The 26,008-nt window shown below is 42.7% G+C and overlaps 1 protein-coding gene across 1 annotated transcript; it reads right to left on the bottom strand.

Moving 5' to 3' along the window:
* Positions 1-4,581: 4,581 nt before the first annotated feature.
* On the bottom strand, positions 4,582-22,478 carry ttbk2a (tau tubulin kinase 2a). The gene is made up of 17 exons (XM_083924940.1): positions 22,418-22,478; positions 22,168-22,229; positions 16,654-16,814; positions 14,763-14,910; positions 13,366-13,439; positions 12,136-12,276; positions 11,612-11,716; positions 11,040-11,105; positions 10,848-10,940; positions 10,608-10,733; positions 10,275-10,432; positions 9,913-10,120; positions 9,594-9,817; positions 8,942-9,494; positions 7,749-8,087; positions 5,935-6,953; positions 4,582-5,310 (listed from the first exon to the last, which is right to left on the bottom strand). Exons 3-17 carry the CDS (start codon positions 16,720-16,722, stop codon positions 4,863-4,865), a joined length of 3,771 nt encoding a protein of 1,256 aa, XP_083781066.1. The 5' UTR covers positions 16,723-16,814; positions 22,168-22,229; positions 22,418-22,478; the 3' UTR covers positions 4,582-4,862.
* Positions 22,479-26,008: the final 3,530 nt, after the last annotated feature.

Consider the following 26,008-nt stretch of genomic DNA (forward strand, 5'->3'; position numbering starts at 1 on the left):
CTGAGGCAGTCCCTGGTCCCATCACTCCCAGACAGTTTTTCAGTCCCCTGGTCACACGGTTCCTCTAATTAACAGTCAGTTCCTGTCAAAAGAACCCCCCCCCCTCTCTGTAACTTCTACTTCCTGGGGCAGATCCCTTTTCATCTCACTGCACCTAGTTCAAACCTGGAGCTTATCTGCAACAATCCTTTAATTATGCCATCTGTCTTCAATTGCTACTAATGTAAAAATCATTTTTATTTACCTTCTATACGTGCACAGTGAGTAAACACAACTTTAATTGAATTGTGACAAAAATAAACACCTCATGTTCAACGATCTCCACGGTCTATACTGTAATTTTATTATGTTGGTTATTCTGTACTCATGGCATCTAACGCATGTGTGTCCATCCAGGGAGACGGATCCTTCTTCTGTTGCTCCACCATTCTTCCATTTTTCCCATTAAATGTCTATTTTAGGGGGTGTTTTCCTTTCCCGACGCTAGGGTTGAGAAGGACAGAGGGTGTTGTACGCTGTAAAGATTGTAAAGCCTCTTGAGGCAAATTTGTAAATTGGGTGATAGAAATAAAAAAACCTGACTAAAATGAATTGGCATAAATATATCAAAGATTTTAGAGTATTTATGTTGTTGTATCTTTTGTATTATTTCTATCTATTGTATTTAATTCCCCTCCTTTTTTCACAGTCTTATGTCTGATAGGATTTCTTAAATAAAGATAATAAATAAAAAATGAATTAGTTTAAACCTACACAATTTGACTATTACCGCCCTTATGTCCTCATGCTGTGGACAAAATGTCAGGGTTAAAAAAACAGAAAACCTTTCGCAAGATTATGTCTGCATGCGGAATGAGTATTTTATTTATAACCAGTTTATAAAAATAAAATACAAAATAATTTCAAAACAAAAAAGAAAAAAAAAACACTGTACAAGGCATTGATATGATACAAATGATAGAATAAACATAAATAATTACAGTTATATACAATGCAAAAACTCCCACGCGTTACATTCTTTCCTTGAGACTGTACAGTTACATTTCAAAACCGTGACACACGTTACAACACAAGAATATCAACCATTAAAAAATCCCGACAAAGTCAAAACCATGGATGGGCAAATTAGCAAATGTCACAATAAATAATTTCTGTCAAGTATTTAGAAGTCACTAACAAGTAATCCGACCACGACACGAGAAGTGTACCGGTGCACGCCAAAGCTTTCGTTAGTTTCCATCTCACCTTTAAAAAAATAAAACAGCTAGGTTTGTCCTGTTGGCCTATGGGGTATCTGTAACCACGGATACCCAGCAAGCTACTATAAATATGACACCTTTCTATGAGCGGTCCACCTTGAAAAGTGACAAAGAGAATCTCATCTGGAAGTCAACACTAGTACTACAACTTCACACCGCGCATGTGCAATAATAAATTTAAAAGAAAAAAACATGAGAAGAAATCTGATTATCTTTTAAAACCCGCAGCACTGTTTAGCGTCTGTTCCTCCCTTTCACCGAAGCCTGTTAGCGTATAAGTTATGGATTTACAGTAATTCTGTTTTATTTAAATTATTACTTTATATTTTACAGGTATATATTAAAAGTCTGCACAACAGCGGTCTGAACTTTGAAAGCTTGAAATATATCTGTGAGCCTTGAAATAAGAGTTGAAAGAGGGAGGATTCAAAGACTGATTGCCGGCGACACGTAGAAATTGCACGCCCCTGTTTGAGAGCATACAGTCATCACACTAACAGACACACCTTCGACGCTGCACCCTGAAAGTTTTCCATTTGCTCCGGTCAATAGGTCGATCGGTCGACGGGCCCCCATACAGGGAGCTCTCCGGCTTTGTACACGCAGGAGCCTCACAGCGCTGATTTCAGTGGTGATAAATCGACCTCGCTGAGAGGCACGGCAGCACATGCCACTTACACACAAGAGACAAAGAGTGACGGGAAGGCTTGGCTTGGCCGAATAGTGGAATGATCTCCAACACAGACAAGGCTCAGTCATCCCCTGCTATGCACAGAGGGGCAGAGAGGAGACATTAAGGCGACTGACTGACTGAACACTGTCTGCCTTCAGGATGAGTCATCATAGCTGCTCTGTGAGGCTAGTGTAGGTATCTGCGAGATCCGCACAAAACAGCACACTTTATATATCTACAAAGCAATGTGCCCATTCAATCTCTATACGCGCCCATGTTTATCACATCTCAAGTCAAACCACATGTGCAAAATCTATCAAAATATTTGGCAATGTGATTTATTTTCTTTTTTTTCTGCACAGCTCTCTCTCATCAGTGACTATGACTGCCATCAATCTTTCAACCTACAATAAAATGCTTTAGACACAGCAAAATTTAGTCGGCTTTATTATTTTTCTGGGTAATTCCTTTCTGCATCACTGTTAAATCATTTTCCAGCGACGCAATCATCCAAAGTCAGAACAGGAAGCGCAGAAAACTAGTCATACAACAGGTGGGAAGGGGAACAGCGAAAGAATATTGAAAGGGTTCAGAGAAAATATATAGATTTAAAAAGGTAGCGTCAGGTTAAAATCTCCACAAGATAGACGGGAAGTGGTATGCAGCTTTTTACTCAGTAGTTGATTCTGTGTTCCCTCTGTCGAGCATGCAAAGAGTAGCATTGGAAGGAGTTATTTTACAGTATCTTACAAGCAGAGGAGTGGGAGGAGGTGGCGGTGGCGGTGGCGGTGGCGGTTGCGGTGGCGGTGGCGGTGGAGGAGAGTTTCAGTGAGGAATCCTAACTAAATCAAACACAAACAACACTGATTCCTTTCCTTTGTGCACAAACGTACTGTAGGTCATTATATAAAAAGACATTCTCCGGCGCAGGAGGAACAAAATAAAAACTTGCATGTGGTAGCATGGAACATCGTTTTGGTGTGAGAGAGATATTTACATATGGCCTCCATTTTCAATAGCATTTGACAATGGTCGGAAATTTGAGGTCTGAAATTCACATCGTTTTTTCAAAGTATCATCTCCAACACTGACCTGGTATATATATATTTATATACCGGACAGCTAAGACTGATTTTGACTTGAAATGTTTCCTTTTTCGTCATTATAAATAATAACTAGTCAAGGATGCTGTCGTTCAAATTGCGTTTGACTTACAAACATTTGTGTTGCTACCTTTTCTACATTAAAAGAATACTGGTGAAAAGGGTTGTCTTATAACCGCTGGCACAAGTCTGTTTTTTGGCTCTTTTTTTGTTTTTGTCTAATTACAAACAGTAAGTGAATCCTCGAGCTGCCCAAAGTGCCAAGGCACACGCTGAGACAAACATCTGTGTCTGAGCATTACTCGTCAGTAATGCACCTTGTGTTGCTTAAGCGTACTACTGCTACTACTGAAACAACTTCCACAATGCTAGCCTGTAATCCCTTCCATCAGTGTGACATTTTGATTCCCTCTCAGCAACACAGTAGGCACAAAAAGGTGTGTGTCCTCACGCACTGATTGACTGATTGTATGAAAAGGGACACTTTGGAGTAATCCCTTTTGATTTTTAGACATTTAAAACCAACGCGAGTGACACAGAACCACACATCCACAATCACACAGAAGAGGGTAGGAGTCGTGAGCATCGCTAAGCATCAAAATAAATATCTCAATAAATACAACTGTACACTAATTCTGCCTTTATGCATTCACATATAGCATAAAGTAAATAGTATACCCTGCCTGAAATCTCCAAATGCAAAGGAGATAACTGAGTCAACCTCAGGCCAATATTCAATTTAGTTGTGATCAGCTATACTGATATTCCATCAGTATAATCCAAGTGCATTATTACTGGGGATAAATAAGTTATATTATATTGTGGCGCAGGATGCATGAAGATAAATAAACAGGAAAATGATTTATTTATGTGTCCACTGGCCCTAACTATGGATTTACACGTTACAGTACTGCCTGCATTGGGAAATCACCGCTTAATTTTGCAGCTATACCATTTTGCTCTATAACATAAATATATAAATAAAATCAGGAACCTGGCATGTCAACATTGCTTGAGTAATAAGTTATCTTAAAGGGGCACTCCACCAATTGTACACATGAGGTTCAGTCGACTCATCACGAGGAGAACTCTTCAGCCTGTGATTGTCAGATGGGGCTTTTTAACAGAAAGCCTTTTATTACAAACTGGAGGGGTTTGAAAGACACAGGCGCTTACGCTCTTGAGTTACATTATGGGAAATGTAGAAACCAGCATGTTTTGGAACTTAACGGACTAAAATTCAGGATATCTCAGCTTCTGCTGCACAGATTTTGATCACTTTAAAAAAACAAAAACTGTCTCTAAGTCCCACAACTTTATATAGTGCAATACTAAATCGCTGGAGTACCCCTTTAAAGGAACTGTACATTCAGAGCATTAATATAGCAGCAAACAAATATTTGCCATGTATAGATATAGTGGAATAACAGCGTCCTGAGCAGAGAATGAAGTCACTCTACCTCTGTGTGTGTTGTAATCCAAGTTTCGGTCCGCGTGCGCATGTATGTGGCCGTGAAAGAACATTGGTTTTTCACGTATTGGGGAATGGTTTGTGAGAGCTGTGTGGAGGTAATCCCAACTTTTTTTTTCAGTACTTCGAGTACAGCTCCTTTAAAGCTGGACACATAAATGAATGGCAAACCCTGTGTGCAAAAAGAAGGAGTGAAGAGAACAGCGGGAAACAGGGAGACAAGTGAAAGGTCCAGACTGACAGCAAAAAAGGGAAACTTACACAGGAAGACTCAGGCTTTTATCCTGACAGCGGTCTACCCTATCATAATGAGAGTCTTCCCATCCCCTGCTGTGGCAGTGCAACATGGTGGGCAACTATCTGCTCAGCTTGCTGGAGCACTTGCCGTCTCGGCTACAGCTTTTTCCCCTGGACAGGTGGAAGGGGCCCGTGCGAGCCTGGCGGCTGCAGCAAGTCTCCTGGTGGTGAGGGTAGAAGCGGCGGGGAGGTGGTGAGCCAGAGAAGCTTGGAGGCGAGCGGCTGCGGCCTAGGCAACCCCCTCCCCCGCCGCCACGGTGCTCGTGGCGGGAGGGCGAGGAGCTGACGGAGCGCTGCAGGGAGGAGGAGCTGCGCGGGGAGGCGCTTGAGCTGCGGTGGTGGTGCGGAGAGCTCGTCAGGCTGCAGATGCCCATCCTGGAACCCCCATGCTGGGCTGAGGAGCGGTGGTGAAGGGGGGAGCCACGGGAGCCATGCATCAGCTGAGCAAGGCATGTCAGGAGGTCTGAGTCGCTGTTGCTGCCTGCTCGGATGCGGTAGCGCCTGAGCCTAAGACAAAAAGCAGGGAGGGTTATGAATAACAGCCAAGTCACATATTTCAAAGCAAACTAGAAAACAGGCTGACAATTCAAACTGAGAGTTAGATGAGAGTGTCGGTATCACTCTCCTAATCTAAGCCAGCCATAAAGACTGACAGCAAGTACCTCTAAATTTGACTAAATTTAAAATCCGTTCACACATAGAAATGTAAAAACAAGAAGTTGTGGTTTGATGGGTAGTTATATTCCAGGAAGACACTGCGCCCAACCAAGAAATAGTTCCAGCATGGTAAAAATTAAACAAAGAAGACTACAACGAGTTGATTAGTAAAATTAAGAGATGCTGGTAGGTGGCTTTCTTTTAGCTTTGGACAGAGCCAGGCTAGCGAATTTCCCTGCTTTCTGTCTTTATGCTGAGCTACACTAATCACCTGCTGGCTCTTTACAGAGTGTGGTATCAATATTTTTATCTCAGCATCTACAAGAAAGTAAAAAAGCGAGGGTTTTCTTATGTTTTCTCATCCTCATGCCCTTTCTGTCATGTTGTTCATCATAAATGTTTCAGAAGAAAACATTTCCGTTAATAATAAAATGTTTGATCCATAAAAGCAAAAGATGCAGATCAACAAATTACCTGCCCTCCGCTGTGGGGCGGCAAGGTGGCTTTCCAGGGGGCGGGCGTGGCAGGTATTGCGCAGCTAGCTGCTCAGCAGAAGAAGCGGAATGAACGGGACGGGGGATCCTGCTCTTGCGGGACAGAGGGCTGGAGGAGGAAGAGAGAGAAGGAGCCTCGTCTCCCTGACGATCTGAACGGGAGCCCATAAGAGAGTCCTCATCCTGAGAACGGTCAGAGGTGGAGGACAGCGGGTCCCTTGCAAGAGAGGCCACCATGGGTCCACGCCTATCAGAGAGGGATGGTGAGGCAGTGGGAGAGGGGACGGGGCCATGGTGGTTGGCTTTCTTCTGCAAGAGTTTCTCCTTAGCGGACCCTGCAGGAGGGAGTTCCAGCAGGCTGGAGGGCTCCAGGACTGGGATGCGACTATGCCTTCGGCTGGGGTCTTTACGGGGGGCAACTGGGGAAAAGGAGGCTTGTCCGTTGGTCTGATCTGGGGCATGGTTCACTTCTCTGTTCCCCTCGCTCCTTAGCTGAGGCTCTGTGGCACAGGGAGTCAGGCTAGAATCATTCTCAGGGTCTTTCAGCTTGGGGAATGCTCCATGACTTAAATCCCTTTGGCTGTTGACAGATGGAGAGAGGTGGCCATTGGCAAACACAGGGCTGCAAGGAGAGCGGGGAGAGCGGGGAGAGCGGGGAGAGCGAGGAGAGCGAGGAGAGTGTGGAGAATGTGGAGAGGAAGGTGAGCGCAAAGGAGGCGTGTGTGGAGAACGGGGTGAGCGAGGGGAAGACACACGGTTTGATGCAGGGTTTTGAGCTTTGGTGTGGATGTCTCCATTGACCAGCATCTCAGCCAGGGGGTCTGTGGGTGTCCCCGGACGGGTGGGCACATTGTCCCGGGGGGAGCTGATGTCCGCTGTGTGCTCCTGGAGCTGCTGAGCCTCAGCTTCAGCATCACCACGCCTCTCCAGCAGGAGGCACTGTGGAGCGCTTTCTGATCCTGACTGGGAGGACAGCCCAGAGGGACGCTGAGCTGTCAACTGGAGGGAAGGGGGAGGTGGAGACACGGGAGGGAAGAGAAAGACAAACCGGTGTTATTTAAAAAAAATAAACCATACACAAAATGGGAATAATATTCTAATTGTCAAAGGCCTGTTGCTGATAGACTACAACATGTCGAGTAGTGCTGTAGTTCTGTAGCAAGAGCCTGATGCAGATGTGTAAAAGGAGAAGAATTTTATAATAATATGGGGTAATAAATGGTAATTGGTTTGGCAACAGCATGCAATACCATAGCTACCATTATCAGACCGAAACACACAAGTGCTATGGCAGTGTCAGTCAAGCTGTGAGTACTAAACCAGCAAGTAGGACAGGAAAGGTTCACGCAACTTCGCAGGGGGCTTCAGCGAAGAGAGGGTGAGGAACAAATACAGGGAGAGAGAGAGAAAGAGAAAGATAGAGAGGACAAAGACGATCTGAAACAAAAGAGACCATGCAACCTGTAGTCATGACTCGACATTCCAAACACACATGCCACAATCAGACAAACACACACCCCCTATACAGATCACAAGGACACAAGTCCAGACACAAGGACACATCTGACCCATGCTCTGCCTGGCCTGCACAATGCCCCACATGGTTTCAGGAGAGAGCTGCCTGACAACAACACAATAAGCAAGCCAATGTAACAAAGAAGCCAAAATAAGCAACTTAAACAAAAAAAAAGTAAAAAAAGAAAGGAAGAACAAAAATGTTGACAGCCGGTGTACTGCTACTGACGTAGAGGAAGCAGAATGGAGGATTTTAGCAGTTTGCGATGAGCTCATCACCTGCTGAAGCTGGGCACGAGTGATGCGTATGACAGAGGGAAACTTGGCGTTGGCAGCACCCGCCGGGATGGCCGGCAGTTTCCTGCGACTAGGTGAGCGGGTGCCGGGGGCAGGGTTTGGAGGCAGCGGTAGGGAGGCGTGGCAGGAGGAGGAAGAGGAGGGACGCTCCTGATGCTGCTGGTCGACGGACTGGCTGCGCCTCATGCCCGGCGGCTGGCGCAGGTGCAAGGGGTCCGACAAGGTGATCAAGAGTGTGTGAGGGCTAGGAGAGCGCAGGGGGATGGGGCTGGATGTCCGCATCGCAACCTCCTCTGGCAGGGACGGAGGAGAAGTGGGCAGCTAAGAGAGGGGAAGGAGAGGTGGAGAGAGGAGGGGTCGTGAGACTGGTGAGGGAGCAAGAAGATGGAGGAGGTGTAATGGAAGTGCTGTGAGGGCGGACAAGCAGGTGGGGAGCACGCTGTCGAGTTGTTCTGAACAAGCGACAGGAGGATTATAACGATAAGGGGCTGATTTTAGGCTGGGAAGGGAAGACAGAGTCGAGGAAGGTAGATTTTGGGAAAGCCGTGTATATTATCAACTTGGAGGCAGTTGTTCTGGTTGTAGGAAAGAAACAGGGGACAGTTATTCCTCTTGTAGAGAAAAAAGCTGCTCAACAATTGAGTAAAGGCTGTTTATGTTGAACTTGTAGATTGAGCAGGATTTCGGTGGGCTGGCTGAAGGTTATAAAAAGTAAAGGAGCAAAAAAGTGATTTAAACTAAGCAAACCAAAGCATAGTTTGTAAATAAATCATTGAAATTGTTAGGTAAATAAAACCAAATAAACACACTGCAAATGTCTGCAAATAAGATAAATTATGCATGATATCTAATGCAAATCAAAGCGCATTTCGAAGTCAAGGTAAGCTCTCACCCCCACCCCCCCATGCTGTGATCTGATAAAAGAGCTCTGCAGCTGTGACTCAAATATCTTTTTTCTAACAAATATACACAAGCGAATAAGCAAGAAGACATAAAGCAGTAACATTTAGCTTCAAACTAGAGCAAGATGCAGCTGGTGGAACTGACTTGTATGATTTTAGCACTGAGGTTCTAAAGCTCTGACTCTGTACAGCTTTTTAACTTTGTAAAATGCTGACTACAGTCAGTATCATGTATGCCATGTTGTGAAAGGGCCTTCAAATAAAAGGACTTACCTGAGTGAGAACTCCCTCAGCCAGAGCTTCAGCTGGGCTGGTTGGAGTGATGGGGGGCAATGCTCCTGCAGGACCCATGCTAAGCTCCAACTTGTCCACTTTTGCACTTCCCTTGGAGGAAGCCGTGCTTTCTTGTCTAGCTTTTCCAGAGTTAGGGCTTGGATTGCCCCTTTCCCATTCAGGAGACTGGTCCCCTGGCAGGAGCACCTCTGGCTCCTCATCCTCCTCCGAGGGGCTGGTGGTAGCCTTGGCTCCTGGAGAGCCACTGGGCCTCTCCACCATTACCCACTCCCTTGAGTCAAAGTCCTGCCTCCCAGAACTCAGATTGAGGGCCACAAAGCCCCCGCTGCTGGCTGCTCCCTCTCCCTGCTCCAGAGATCCACAGGATGCTGGTTTAGGAGAACCACCACGAGACAAGAATTCCTCATCATAGTGCCAGACCCTATCAGGACGCTCCCCGGCAGGTACAGCTTCACCCTGAGTTACTTGGATGATTGCAGCTCCGTCAGGCTCCTTCTCCTGGTTCTGGGTGCCAAGCTGCTGCTTCCCTGAGCTGAACGGACACAAGACATATACGAACGATGTACTCTCTGCTCTATCCTCAGGAAAGAATGATTTTAACAGAGATGGATCAGTTACTTGATGAACATACCAGGTCTCCAGGAAACGATCTGGACTGGGCTTGGACTCGAGGCCAAGCCTCCTCTCCAGCTCAAAACTGTGAATGTTGCGGAGCTTCCTCAGTAGGGGGCCATCACGGTCTGAAGCCACCACCTCAGACTGCAGTTTGACTGGGGAACCCAGGCTCGGCCCAGCATAGGGGCTCTGATATCCGTGGTTGCCCTGGTTGTTGCTGTGTTCCTCCTCCGTTGCTGCCTGTGGAAAGCAGTCAGTTTTGTCAGTGACTGATTAGTTACTAATAAACATGTGGATTTTACTTAAGGTGATACAACTTTAATACAGCTGTCCACCTTCCAGACTGCCGTCCTAATGCGGTTACGGTTGCGGTCCAGCTCCTCCCAGACGTCAGCCTCTTGGTTGCGGAGTGGGTGGAGAGGAGAGCCCGGCAAGCGCTCCGGAGCAGGGTTGTTTTCCACGTCGCTGAGCTGCTCGTCCTGCAGAACCTCGTCTGTGTTTTCCCTCAGCAGGTCGCCGGGGATCAGGGAAGCATTCGCCATACTGGGGCAACAAAAGGTACAAAGATCATTTCATGTTTGAGGTTGTAAAAGACAGGAGAAAGTGATGAATTTCAACCACGGCTATTTATGGTATTTAATACAAATAACTCCAGCGTTAACTCGACTAAAAGTGTCTTCATTTCAATCAAATGTACCCCATGTGTGCCGGAGTGAGGCGGGTGTGATGCTGCGGTGTTGTGGCACTGGCACTGATTGTCAAAGTGCCATCAGTGCTGGTCCGCTCCCAGTCATAAGGGTCATTCTCAACGACATTGTAGGTTTTCATGCTGTTGTCAAACACTGACATCAGCAGCTGTAACGACACAGAAATACATAATTAACCCCTTTTTGTGAGTTCTGAACACATATCGACTTGAGAAGATCTTTTTAGATCACTGCACACTTTACTAAAATATCAAATTATATCATCACTTGTGCTTCTAATGTTCACAGATAACACTTCACTCTTCAAATCCAAGTTGTGTCACCTGGTAGTCAGGCTTGGTGAAGTAGTCGAGGCTGGAGATGTGTTCCAAGAACACACCAAACTCAGCCGGCAGGTGTTTGAGCATCAGACGATGGTCGTAAGTGTCCTTCAGCTTCCCCACATGTTCCTGGGAATGAACAAACACACACACACACACGCCTGTCACATCACATCACTTACAGCTTCCCCGGACGAGGCTGTTTAGTTTCCGTGAAGGACAGCGATTAATAGTTGTCCTTACCTTGTCCTTGATCTTCCTCCACGGCAACTGACCGACCAGAAACTCCACCAGCATGTAGAAGAGAGACCACAGATCATCGTGACGACCCATCTCCTGCAGAATTACACCACAGTTAACATTAATCAATAACGTTTGATCATCACAAAAAAAGGTGTACAGTGCAGTGCAGCACAGGGTAGATGAGATACTGACCTTGTTCTTGTGTGCATTGACGGATGCATAGCGGACCGTTCCCCTGAACCCTGCTACTGGACGGGGCTGACAAAAAAAAAAAAGAAGACAATAAACAGATTTTAAATGAAAAAATATAAATGCATTTTAATTATAGGTTTTCAGCTAACATAAGAGAAAATAATGAAACACAACAGCTTATATTTTCACCAATGTTTTATCCAACATTATTCGATCACATTAAAAACCTGCAGGCGTTCATCTTCTGGCACTTGCAGGCGGCCCGACATTAAGCAGAATTCTGACATATTATTACATCACATAAAAAACACAACTTCTGAGGTTTTGTGACTAAATTAATTGTCCTTATGGCAGTGTGGGTAGATCTAGGCTAGTGGCGAGGGATTATCAATCAAAACCTATGCACTAACTGTTCTAGACCATGTTCAGCTAAGTGAGTTTTGCTTTCTGCCAGCAGTAGTTTAACAAATATATTCAAAATAAAACAATGGAGACTGACCGGAGAGTTTCTTTTGTCTCCATCAGTACTGATGAGCACATTAGGTATACTCGGTAAGGAAGAGGGCACTTACAGGTCGGACTTCCTGGCAAGAGTTGGTGAACTGACGAGCTAAACCAAAGTCCAGCATGTAGCAGGTTCGACAGGTACTCGGGAAGCGGCCCATAGCGAAATTGGACTGCAGCACAAAAACAGGAGGTAATGATTCAAAGATTAAGAAGAATGAATGACGTGTGAATTAAAAACACAATGAAATGTTATGTCTATTTATTTTCTTGTAGCCCCGCGGGAATAAATGTGTGCCTATGGTGGAATATAATTTCATACAGCAGCTCAGAAGACAGATATTTACATTCAGCTATATTTTGGGCATTTATCCAACACTCAAAGTGAGCCAGCTTACTGTAAGTGCAACAAAATGCCGAATCAGCAACAATACCAGCAGCCAATAAGAAAAAGTGCAAGTGTCACAAACACTTCCCAGACAGTAGAAATAAAAAATATTCTCATGTGTCAGGAATATATAGTTGCTAGGTAATGAAATAAGAACCAAGCAGCAAATATCCTCCACTGCACCCTCTGCTAACAGTGACTCACCGGTTTGATGTCACGATGCAGGAAGCCGACAGAGTGGATGCTCTCTATGGCCTCCAGTATCTGGCGTCCCAGACGCAGTGTGGTGCTGATGCTGAAAGTTCCCCGGGTCATACTCCTCCTCAGGTCAGCCAGGTTACGACCCTAAGGGAGCAACATGTTCGAGATCAGTAAGTCTGATTAATTCCACCTTCAAGAACACAGGTGGACTTCTGTTTGTCTTAACAAACCATTAACTCTGTCTGGTCATAAAATACCAAATATATGTGAAAGCAACACACAGTAACTGGAATAAAAACCAAATCGCTACGTTTTACTGGCTGAAATGTTGATAGTGGTGGCATCCAAATATTCTGAGCGAACAGAAAACAAGCCAACAGTGAGAAAAAAATATAAATTCAGCTGCTCCGATGATCTATAATTAAACACGTGGTGCGGCCAGAAGTCGGTGCAGTACATGAAAATGTACCATTCCTGTGGGTATGGTTGTATAAATAAAAACCAGACAACACTTTGATATGTCTGTAGATCACAGCAGGTGATACAGTATGTGAACAGTAAAACCTCTACATAGGGTTTTGTTTTAGCCATTTTTAGCTCGATTTTTCCAGAGCCCCGAGTAGCATTTTTAAATGTCCCATATTGTGCTCATTTTCACTACATACTTGTATTTGGAATTTCTACTAGAACATGTTTACATGCTTTAGTGTTCAAAAAACTCATTATTTTCTCATAATGTCTGTCTGAATATACCTGTATTCACGTTCTGTCTGAATTGTTCCATTTTAGCGCCTGTCTCTTTAAGACCCCCCTCCTGAAAAGCCCAGTCTGCTCTGATTGGTCAGCGTTTCCGTTTTTGCTCCGGCATCTGCACCCTCTGCGTCTTTGCAGCGTCATTGCAGCTGGGGACTGACTGTAACGGCACTATAACAGCACTTTCTACCTATAATATATGTTGTATAGTTGCGACATCCCAACCGTTTTTCGATAAAATGGGACCTTTAAATTTCTTGTTTTGTATGAACAATAGTCTATACCCCAAACAGATTTCATTTACAATTATATTCACTAGAGAAGCAGGACATCCTCATTTTTAAAACTGGCAAACGTTTGCCATTTTGCTTAGTAAACAATTGTTGTTTTCAGCACAGGGTTAATGTGTCACACTGGGCTGGGGAAATCAGTTAAAAGTGAGTGCTTATGAGGAATTAAGTCCTCCGCATTTCGACCAACCTGAAGCTCCATCACCACGTAGTTAAAGCGGTCATTGCGGCCACATCCCACAAAGCGACACACATGGTCTTTACCTAAGAAATAAAAGAGAACAGGAGAGATTCAGAACATGAGGTCACTTCACAGTCACCTGACGTCAGTAAGATGCTGTGAGCTGTATGAATCACACTGATGTTTGCGTGTTCATATTTCTCTGCCCTCTACAGCTCGCTGCCCTCCAGTCACCAGCGTCCCTGTATGACTACCCTGCTGATTTATAGGCTAGAGCACACAGCACCAGGTCTACACATGTGCATGAATTGTGTGTTTGTGCTTATGTGTGTGTGTGTGAACAAATGTGTGTGCGCTCCGGTCTCAAAGGACATTGCTGCACTGGCAGTTAGACGGCCACGCCCCAAACCCTTCAGCAAGCAGTTACTTACAGAGCTGAAAACACTACTTTTAGAAAAAGTCTATAACAAATCAATGTGATCCACATAAAGGTTCCAAATAAAATATTGATATATATATATATATATATATAAATAATATTAGCTTGATATGACCGATCATTAGTGTTTCTTATAAGGCCGTGGATTGATGTTTACTCTGTATCACTGGGCAGGTCAGAAATGTTTAGGGGAGCTGGAGTCCAGTCAGTCTCGAGTTACATGCTGGTTCCCTGTGGAAGCAACAAACCCATGATGCCTGAGGCCGAGGCCATTAGACAGCAAACATGATCCCAGCCCATTGATTTTCCTCTTAGATGGGAAAGAGAGAAAAGGAATAGTGGTCAAAAGGCAGGAAGAGAGAGGGGAGGGAAAAAGACACTGTTAAAAAAAAGATAGAGAGAGAGAGGAGTAAAACTATACACCCCCCCTGAAGCAGCTCTCTTGTGTTGATCCTGTGTCTCTGCTGTGAGACGTTGGGAGTGTCCGGCCACACAAACATATACTTCTTCGCATACTAGTACTCTGTCACCGCTGTCGGTGTCATCGGAAACTTTTCTATTCAAACTCTCCATACTTCAATACCCTCCATGAACCACGGTTGAAAACACAAGATGTAATGTAGAATGCAAAGTGAGCTGAACCCCGGTGTGTTTGCAGATGAGTCAGATGATCTATATCTGCTCTCACAGAGAGAGATTATTGTACCGCGCTGTCGATGCACAAAGGCTATCCCTGTTTATTTGTTTTTTTTCTTTTGACATTTCCCGGACCGGCCTGCTCTCTTTTCCATTGTTTTCTGTTTGTTCTATCAATCCAGGAGAAATTATTGACAGAAAATCTTTCACTTCTCCTTAAGCATTTCTGTGATACACTCAGTGTCCTGTTTTCGATAGGTCACCGCCGTAACTCGGACGATGGATCGATTCCAGAAATGTAACTGAATGCACTGAATCCATTTGGACTCACCCTGGAGCTTCTTCAGCACGGCCACCTCCATCTTGAGCACCTGTTTGGGCTGCTGGGCCGACTCCACCTTCAGCGCCACGCTGACCCGCGTCAGCAGGTCCACCGCCTCGTAGATCTCCCCAAAGCCGCCGCCCCCAATCTTCTTCACCTGGAGGAAGATGAGGAAACATCGCATAACAACTTTGTACTCATGTATTTAGGTGTTTGTATGACGAGTACCCACTTCATATGAAAAAATACCACATTTACAGTGTGTAATGTGAACGGACATTTATTAAAACGTGGGAAGATTCATATTTCTTGCTCTCTCCTCGGGAAGGTCTGGGGTCAAGGTCAGCAACAGAACATCCTCACGGAGGTTTCACTGAGGTTTGATAGCAATATTTATATGAAATCAGAATGAATAAAAGCAACCTAGGTATGATATACTATGTGATTATGTATACATATACTGTAAAACTAACTTTGTTTTACATCCACACTTATTTCAAGTGTTATTTGTACTGTTTATAATTATAATAAACAAAAATATAATGACTTTATACAACCCTAATGTGTTGCATTATATCCCACTGTATTGACGCAGCATGTAGAACTTTTAACAGACAGTGGAGTTTAATATATGTACTGATATATTAGACTCTGACCTCAGATATTGTGATCATTTTAAAAAGAACTGCCTGTTGTGAAAGTGATCCAAGTACAATAGACAGGAGATGATTCAACTGAAACCTTGAAAATAAACTGTAGCATGTTCCTCCCTTCAGAGCGGGCAGTTCGACGAGTGTGATTCTTACGGACTGATAGATGGGTATGACTAATGTAGGAAGGCTTGGAACATCCCAGTACAGTAGGGAGCAGTGTTTAAGATCTACATGTTTATGCTATAAAATGGCAGATTAAAGCGAAAAACGCTCATCACATTGCTTGTTTTGTCCCGCTAACGGCCCCAAACCCCCAAATACTCAGTTAACTGTCACAAAAGAGAAGGTAGAAATGAAAAACCCTCACATTCACTTTGCCGTTTTATCTAAAATGTTAGACTTGAAAGATTAACTATCGAATGAATACATTATCAGAAGTTGCTGATTCTTTTCCTGTCTAATCAATCAATCAATCAATCAATCAATCGATCGATCGACTGCTTCAGTTCTACCTGACAAGAATAAATGTGACGAGGTAATAAGCTCAGCTGTAGATGGTTCCTGTATGTGGTGCTGATAGCATTTGTTCTGATGAAGGCCTGAAGCAGGACAAAATAGACTTTTCTTAATAAATATAAAACCAAGAAGTATGTGATTAATGTCACAATGCTCTTGTCTGTATTTCACTCTTTCGAATTGCCCCCAACAGTTTCACTCTCACCTCTCAGTACTAGTAGAGCTTTAATTGCTCCCACGTGTCCTTCACTGTCCTCCACGCACACACACATACACACGCAGTCTTGAGTCGCACTAGGAGCTAAAGTCGTGGGATTAGCTGCAGTGTTCTTACGTAATTCTGCTCCTTAAAAGACAGAAAGTGGTACCAGGTTGCCAGTAAGGAATAAAAACCTCACATGGCACCCAGGCAGGCACAGCAGTGAGAGACATGGGCCCTCAGGGAGCATGGCTGCTGCTGCCTATAGCACACTGCACTGCCACAAATAGATACAGGCTATTTTTGGATCTCCTGTACTGCAGTAGCCCTACCTTGACATGGAGATACACGACCCCAAACTATCCAGGTGAGATACTTTACAAGAAAAGCAGGAATCCCAGGCAGGGGGAAGCATTGTTTGATGAACAAACAACTTTGTTTGTTGTTTGTGGGACAGAGGGTGAGCAGGGACAGGCAGTGATGGGACTGGACAAACACACTGCCTATTGTCGCAAAATAACACGTCACTCACCACTTTCCATCGTTCCTTGACCAGGGAGAGCACGCTTAGGATGTCAGCTTGCTCCGTGCCCCCACTCATGCCGGCTGTGGACCAGGGACGCTGTCCTCACTGCTTCCCCCTCAACCAGCAACCTCAGACTGGGACAGGCATTTGGGCCTTGATGGAGAACCCTACAGGAGCGCAAGAGACACAAAAATGTCAAAAACTGAGCAATAAATCAAGAGGTAATGAGCTAAATTCTGGTACAGGCTTATCTGCACAAACTGCTAACTGCTAAAAGTAGAATATGCAAAAGGCCTGTTTTTTTAGGGACCGGTTGAGCTATGTGAAAGTTTGAAAGTCTCCCCAGTTGACAGACATTGTTAAACCCCTGGCTTAATGGCTGGAGCTTTCTGATACTGGACCATCGCTGCAGCTGTCGCACCCGCTGCCAGCAGCTGTCTTTCTAGACAAACTCGGCCCACCAACTCGCAGGCAAAAGTCCTACGTATTAAATTACAAAAAGGCAGTCATCTTAGTATCATTTTCCCGAACCATTTATCTTCTGTGTGTATGACAGCAGCATGGAGCAGGTCTTTTAAGTACTTTAGGTCTTGTATAATGAGACTAATCTGCCTTATTTTGCGTTAGTTCTGGTTGTGTAACATGGCAGATGTTTGCATCATGATGAGCATGAAAGCATTATTTTTTTTGCACAAAAAAATATCTCATCACATACTGTAGTTGAAGTTTTGTATACATACACTGATGTTCATCATATTGAACTGTATAAAGTTTTATTAATTTGGTGCGTTTGTGAGATCTTTTATTCCTAATTCAAGACTACACAAATGTGAATCGCGATAACTTCAATTCATCACAATATGATTATTTTAAGCAAGGTTACACTGTAATACTAAATGTTTGGGCCAAAGTCAAAATTCACAGCTGTAAATGGTTCTCAGTCAGTTAGTTCCTGTCCTGGACGACATTCTTAAATATATCTGAAGCCTAAACATAAACTGGTACTACTTTCTGATAAATCTCCTGTAATAAAAGGCTTTAGTTGGCTATTTTGCTTTAGTTTGGTTTTATAGATCCATTACAAGCTTTAAACAACAACATTTTGGTTGCCAGATTGTGAAAAATCTCTTTTTATATTCATTTCTATTTAGCAGCCAGATATTGTTATTGCATTAGTAACACTTGTGGGTTAAGGGCCCTCTAAGAAGCCACCAAGTCTGCAGTTACACGTGCTAATACATTGTAAATAAAATCATATTTGACCAGATTCTCTGCAGGTTTTTCCAGAGGGTGAATGAAATAAAAGGCTAAAAAGACAACGGTCCTGCTGGAGGATTTGTCGGTTACCAGGCAACCCAAAAGTTGTTCTTATTACGTCAAAAGCAAAGCGGCCGGTACAACAAGGATTAAATGGAATTTCCCCTGGAAAAGCTGTGTATACACTCCTGTATTATACAACATCCATGTCATAGATAAGCATTCCTCAGGAGAGCACACGCTGGTGACTTCCTTCAGTCTGGTTTCAAACACTCAAAAGCACACCGGACTTTGATTCGTCATTCTGCACACGGCGCGCAGACATCTACGGTTATGCAACGAGCCTTCAAAACACTATTTGGTTACGGGGCATGATCCCGACATCAAGGAAGCAATCAATCCCATCATGCACCAGGATGAGGTTGGGAGATGGGAAAGGGCAAAGCGTGGTTAGACTAGAGAACAGCGAAATGACGAGCATCAAATGTGACCCAGGGTTGAGAGTCAGGAGTGAGGTGGACTCTAACACACTGATGACGCTACTGGACGAGATGTCTCGTGATTATAAATCTCTCTTTAAGATGTGTTATTACACTAATAGCCTTTGAACTGAATCCTCTAAGTACTGTATGTAGTTACTATCTATTACCATTCCCTGACCTAATGTCAAGATTTATGTGCATAAGAATGAACACTGACCGTCTAAGATTAAGACATTTGTACACAATTATAATGTATCTAAATTAGGGTTTAATCCAGGGAATACGCGTGGATGCAATTCTCAGAATCATCAAGGATTTAAAACTCCGCAGCACAACAGTAACCTCCCTGCGACCCAGTAAATTCATCTATTGTAGGCTCACACAACATGATGTCCGCCACAAGCTCTGCGTGGAAATACTTCAAAACATAGAACAATCAAGATGCAAAGTGTGCTCTGAACGCAAACAGAACTTGTAATCCATCTTATCTCAATGGGATGAATTTGAAAACGTCAAATCACAGCATTTAATATTCAGAGCAAAGTTCAAACTGTGTGCAGAGCTTATCTGTCTAACATACAATCTATATTTATATTTCCATTTAATAATAACATTTCCTTTCTTTGCATAACATTATTAACAACGTGCATTACTGTATGGTTGATCTGGCCAGACCAGATCGCAAATGCAACTTTCTGGAGCTCAAATACTCGACAAGTTGTCAGTCGTCGTCTAAAACAGTTGTCTGTCTGAACGGGAGGGGGAAATTTGCCTGGTTCACAGGGGGGTTAGGGGTTACGGTTAGGGTCAGGGTTAGGGGGTAGGGTTAGGGTCTACATAGGCCTATTTGCCAGGGAATTCGACACCAATTGTGGGAACATAGGACCCTTTTTTTGAAGAGCGAGGAACATAGGGCCTGGGTAACATAGGACCCGGGGAACATAGGACCCAGGTAACATAGGACCCGGGGAACATAGGACCAAGGGAACATAGGACCAAGGGAACATAGGACCAAGGGAACATAGGACCCGGGGAACATAGGACCCGGGGAACATAGGACCCGGGGAACATAGGACCCTGGGAAAATAGGACCCGGGGAAAATAGGACCAAGGGAACATAGGACCAAGGGAACATAGGACCCGGGGAACATAGGACCCGGGGAACATAGGACCCAGGGAACATAGGACCCGGGGAAATTTAAGATCCGGGTAACATAGGACCCGGGTAACATAGGGCCAGGGTAACATAGGACCCGGGGAACATAGGACCCGGGGAAATTTAAGATCCGGGTAACATAGGACCCCGGTAACATAGGACCCGGGTAATATAGGACCAAGGGAACAAAGGTAAGCTCCCTTCACAGGCTAGCTAACATTTGCTAATTAGCACTAAACAGAAAGTACAGTTGAAGCTGAAGGGGATGTCATTAGTTTTGTAGGTATTTGGCATAATTTTAAAAAGTATAATTATGACCTCATGACACTTGATAAAAAAGTCACCAAAGTTATTACCTACAAGTATTATTCATCCTATGGAGAACATGGAGGTGTGTACCAAATTTCATATCAATCCATACAATATTTGTCAAGATATTTCACTCTAGATGACACGGTAGCGCTAAAGGAAATGTCAGGGGATCATCAAAGTCATTAGGATTCATCCTCTGTGGATCATGAACATCAGTACAACCCGTACAGATATCTCACTTTGGACCAAAGTGGCGGAGCGACAGAAAGACATCCCCAGAAGAAACAGGAGGAACAGAAGTTGAATAAAAACAAAATATTGGTGCCATTAACTCTTTTAAAGCCATACTGGCAAATGCTGAACCACATTTTCTAAAAAAGTCTCTATCTGGCAACAGTCAATGTCAATGTCAGGGACTAAACCCTTGATTTTCTCCTCGTGTGTAGCATCTGCAAATCTTCTGGGACACCGAGAAACCAAGCTGAGGTGTCTTGTAAAAACATCAGTGGAATTCTTGATATTATGTTAATTGTTGACGATGCAAAAAAAGAAGAAACATGATGTACAAAACCCCTTTAACCACAATGGGATGAGAGAGACTAGACTGTAAACACTGATTAGAAAATAACCTCCGCTGTGAGTCTGGTGTCACAACTTCAAGGTCATCCCCCGTTCTAGTGTTTTCCTTCTGCTACGGGGAGAAACACGTGTTCTGTCACATCCCAGTTGTCGTGCGTGAGACATTTCTCTCTTTATGAGCGCAGTAGGATGAGTGAGTAATCCGGGAGAGATGTGAGAAAAACATTCGCTTCTGACAGAAAAGTGGAAGATATGGAAGAGAGGATGAATGTTTTGGTGCCTAACCGAACCTATACTTTTAGACGCAGAGTGTGGATGAGTTTAAGCCATCTTATACCTTTTTCTTATCCCTAAAAAACAGCCCACGAGTGCGTCAGAATAGCAGGAAAGCCACGGGGATGCTACCTGCCCGTAAGTTCCTTAGACTGCATATAACAAGACACTTCTCCAAACACAAGCTTGTACACATAATACATAAGTGCACCCACCTATGCACAAGCCAGACTGCCTCACGCTGTGACTAATCTCACACCACACAGGGTAGCAGGCTCTTCTTTCTCCTCCTCCTCCTCCCCCTCCATAGAACAACCATCAATGAATAATAAAAAAAAAACAGTCCAGCAGGAAGAGCAGACTTTGGGCCAACAAAATTAAAACTGATCTATGACAACCAGCATGGTGAATCACGCTTTCTGACCTCTTGTATCTCCATGGTGACGATGGTGCAGTGTTATTTTCATTTGCTGACTGCAGCCTGTTGTAGCCTCTGCCCTTTTAGGTCTGATGGGGGCTACAAGTTTTTATATTAAAAAAAAAACGAGTGATCACACCCACAGAGGACTGATCTGGAGATTTTTTTTGTCAGTAAATTACTGACAAAAAGCAAATAAGCTCTGACTCTGATCTATGCATACATGTGCAACAACACGTGGAAGGAGTGAGAATAACTTCACTAAAGAAAAATCAAAACATCTGCCTTATTCTCGGGTGGGATCTGAGTGTGGCGTGGCTCAAGACAGGGAGAGTAGTCGGGCTGCTGCTGGATGAAACAAGTGTCTGTGTGCAGGATAAAGCCATGGAGAGGAGCCAGCATGGAGAGGCCCTCCACACTCAATCACAGCATGGATGCAACTGATCCAGCCTGCAGAAACTGTGACGGATGAGTGTGTGTTTCTATGGAAGAATGGCTCAAATGAAGCTTTAACAACCAAGCTTAAGAGAGGTGACTATTTTGAATAGACAGTGATTCAAATCCTTAATTTAAACAGCAATAAGTACAAGACAAAATGTAAAAATGACAAACCTCTGGTAGGTTTTCAGTGGGATGTGACAGGTAGAAAGCTGCAGCAATTTCCCTATATGAGGGCTGGTCTCCAAAAACGAACCCCCCTGCCCTCCCTGCAGTGGACTGACTGACTGACTGACTGGCTTTGCTGTGGAGAGCTGTTGCATAGCGAGTTGGGTTGCCACAGCAGATTTACTCAGGCGCGTCCACGCACATTGGCCGTCCAAAACAGGCCACGCACCCTCATCTTGCCTGGCGTGTAGGAGGTTATACTGTAAGCTGTGACAACATGCATGCATGCAGGGTTACAGGACTAAGCGCATGCAGCTGAACGCGATAATGAATTGGGGTTGGTTAAAAAAAGGGCAGAGAGAGAGAGAGAGAGAGAGAGAGAGAGAGGAAGGAGGGGGTAAAGCAAAGCACGGCCTCCGGGATTTCTGAATCCTTACCTTGGATCTTTGCTGCCAATCCTTGATCCAAAAAAGAGCCGGGTGTGGTTACGACAAATCCTCTACGTTTGGAGGCGGCGGGGACGACAACAAGCGGAATCCCATAGCGAGCGACGCGTCCATGAAGAAGAAGAAGAAGAAGAAGAGGAGGAGGAGGAGGAGGAGGAGGTCGGTGGTTAGAAATGAAGGCGCGCAGGGTGAAATATGTCTGAGTGTGGTCGTCCCTTTTCTCCTTCTGCCCGCCTGTCACCTCAGCATCTCTATCCGTCGCTGCTGCGGATCCGTGACGTGACGACTCTGTGTTGATCACCAGCCGGGTTTTTTTTTCTGCGTGCGCGGCCCCGATTCGTTCGCCCCTCGCAACAAGCACGGGAGCGCGCGCCGGGGTCTTTAAAAAGCTCGTTCGCGGATTCAACGGTTTCAACAGTCGACGCTGTGCACAACAACAATTCAGTGTTTGACTTCACAGCTTTCACGTTTTATCGAATATTAGACTTTAAACACGTCGTTCAGTTAAAATAGAAATGTTTTCGGTATCGAGTGAAGCTAAAACAAACAAATGTGTAAGCTAATCTCCGTTTGGGACGCGGCCACAGAGAGAAAAGACCAAAAAATACACTTTCCGCAAAGACCACTGGGAGGCGACATAGTGGCAAAGATGGCGCAGGTAACTGACGTTATACACAGCAATAAAAACAACAATCATCCACTTTATCAAAGTGTACATCTTTTATTCCTCTGTCAATTTAGACAGACTGTGTTTCCTGTTTTGTTTTGTTTTTCTACTAATCAGAATCAGAATCAACTTTATTGCCAAATAGCAAAAGATTACAATTCAATTCAATTCAATTCAATTCAAAAATCTTTATTTGACCCCGGGGGGCAATTCAGGGCACATAGAGCAGCAAATAAAGACATACCAGGAATTGAATGAATGAATGCTTTATTTTAAACATGTGAAAAATAAATAACACTTGAAGCACGAGTCATTAAAACCCTTTGTATGTTTGAAAAAAGGAATAGGAAGAAGCATTAGCGTATTAATTCCTATCCCTTCTCCACTTAGTATCTAGTACTATAGGTTTCTTACTTCCTGTGTCTTTTTGTTTTTTTTAATTAATTTAATCAACCTGGTGACTTTGTGCATGGCGCATACAAATACACAAATAAAAACAAGAATACACATCATTTAACAATAACAACTAAATAAAAAGAAGAAATTCAAAGGGTATAGATATCAAATATAAAATAAAATGTGCATATGTGCAGGTGATGGCGTTAACCAAAACAACCATTTAACACAACTGTTTAATATATTCATTTATTTATGTATTATTATTATTATTATTATTATTATTATTATTATTGGTGCAAAGTTTACATTACAAAATAATAACAGTCGTTTTGGGTTTGTTGTAAGTTAATCTGTCCACAAGGGATGGGTCATGTGAACGAGAAAATAAAATACTCATTCATGCTTTTATTTTTAATGCTGGTAATGAAAATGAGAAAAATAAAATACACAACCCCACTATTTTACTATTAACACCCACTATAGCCAATGAGAAAATGTGTCTCTTTTAAATGTGCCAGGCAGAAACATTTTAAGACTCAATTTTAAACATTTGATAGTTTGAGCAAGAATCTGAATCATCTTCATAGCAAAGTTTGTGCACACACAAGAAATTTGATTTGTTTTTTCCTTGCTCTCAATGCAGACACAGAATTAGACATACAGCTAAAAAACAATGCTAAAAACTAACACTAAACTAAGCATTTTAATGACAACAAATATTTGACTACAATGTGAGCTATGTATATATACAAAATGTCTATATTTATATAAAATGCAATGCAATTAATTTTGTAAACTGTAAGACAGTATTTCGGTGGTGTTGGAATAAATACAGATTGATTAATGTCACAGGTTAATTCAATTCAATTTTATTTTTAGTGCCAAATCATAACAAAGTTATCTCAGGTTACTTTATATACATGAGGTAGGTGGATATGGCAGTGAATGTGTATAGTGTGTACAGTGTGCTTAGATTTATTGATATGCCAAGTTCTTTGGTGCATGAAATTGTGGGCTGCGTCTCCTTATATATAAATTGTATAATATAAATTATAATATCATTATAATAATATGCACAGGCGAATTAATGCACAGGCTGGCCTAGGCTGCAGCTAGGGCCCCAGGAGTGCAGGTGCCCCGGATTGGCCATACAAATTTAATGTATTTTTCATTTACTACATTGGGGGAAAAAACTTAGAAACATGATGAAGTTGCTGATTGAATAGATACGGGACACATTTACCCGATCAGCTGCCATCATGTGGCGGGGTTCATAAGGTCAGTTTTGTAGTCATATGATACGTCATTCACTGTAACTAGACAGTATGACGGCAAAATGTTAAGGAAACGTGATACTGGAGCATGAAAAAGAAAAGCACAATGACTGAAAGAACAATGGGACCAAGATCTACTAAAAAAAAATTCCTAAATTGACAGAATTTTTCAAGATTGCGGACTCTTCTTCTGTTCTAGCGGGTTTTTTTCTGATAAAGCATGATTAATAATGTGGGGGGCCATAACAAACAGTAGCCTAGTGGGCCCCCATGACCACTTTAATCCGCCACTGATCATATGTATTACAAATACACTATGCAATGATAGTGCCACAGTAATAGGCTGCACTGTAATACAAAGGTAATATTGTGAATACAGAAAGGTACTGGATTGTTTGCAAAGATAAGAATACAATAAACTATATATGGAACATAGATCGGGTGTAATGTGATATAATATTTAAATATATAACAATTAGTTTAAAAAAATCTAATTTTTAAAAAGACAAGCAAACTAAAATGAATCATATCTTTACAAATATTTTCAAAAAATATAACAATTTATTCAAACAGTTAAATTATTCTCTCTTTTAAAACAAAAACAAGCAAACAAAAATAAGTCATATATATAAAATATATTCCAAAATGATAATAATTAATTCAAACAATTAAATTATTCTTTATTTTAAAACAAAAACAAGCAAACAAAAAATATTATTATTATATAAAAAAATATAAATTATAAAAATGATTGTAATAATAATAATTGTAATTAATACATTTAATCAATTTTAATTAATTTTAATTCATTTTAAATAATTAAATAATAATTAAATAAATTAATAATTAAATAATAGTTCAATTTAATTATTATAAAAAAAATATATTCCAAAGGTATAATAATTAATTAAAACAAATAAATTAATATTTATTTTAAAACAAAAACAAGCAAACAAAAATATTATTATTATATAAAATATATAAATTTTAAAAAAATAAATTATTATAATTGTAATTAATACATTTAATCAATTTTAATTAATTTTAAATAATTACATTTCATTCATTGCAATTATTATAAATTTAATTATTATAAAAAATATATTCCAAAAGTATATTAATTAATTAAAACAAAGAAATTAATATTTATTTTAAAACAAAAACAAGCAAACAAAAATTAGCCAGCACTTACTTTCCAGGTTAGGACCTTTACGTTAATCTCGGAAATCCTCGCGATAACAGGTGCAGCATCTGCGGTCGTTGCGGTACCCAGAAAACAAGTCAGAGTGGGAGCTCTTCCGCCACACACGCTCCCGGTGACGTCTCCACATCCACATCCACCCGGCTGTGTTGGTAGCTGGTAGGTAGCTTAGCTGCGAGCTAACCTGCCGAGCTCCCCCCCTCCTCCGCCTCCGAAGGCAGCTGAGCGGAGCCGCGAATGAACCTCCGCACCTCAATGCCTCTCCCGTGGCCGCGATGGCAGCGACAGAAA

The sequence above is a fragment of the Echiichthys vipera genome (genome assembly GCF_963691815.1).
Source record: "Echiichthys vipera genome assembly, chromosome: 12".
Classification (NCBI taxonomy): domain Eukaryota; kingdom Metazoa; phylum Chordata; class Actinopteri; order Perciformes; family Trachinidae; genus Echiichthys; species Echiichthys vipera.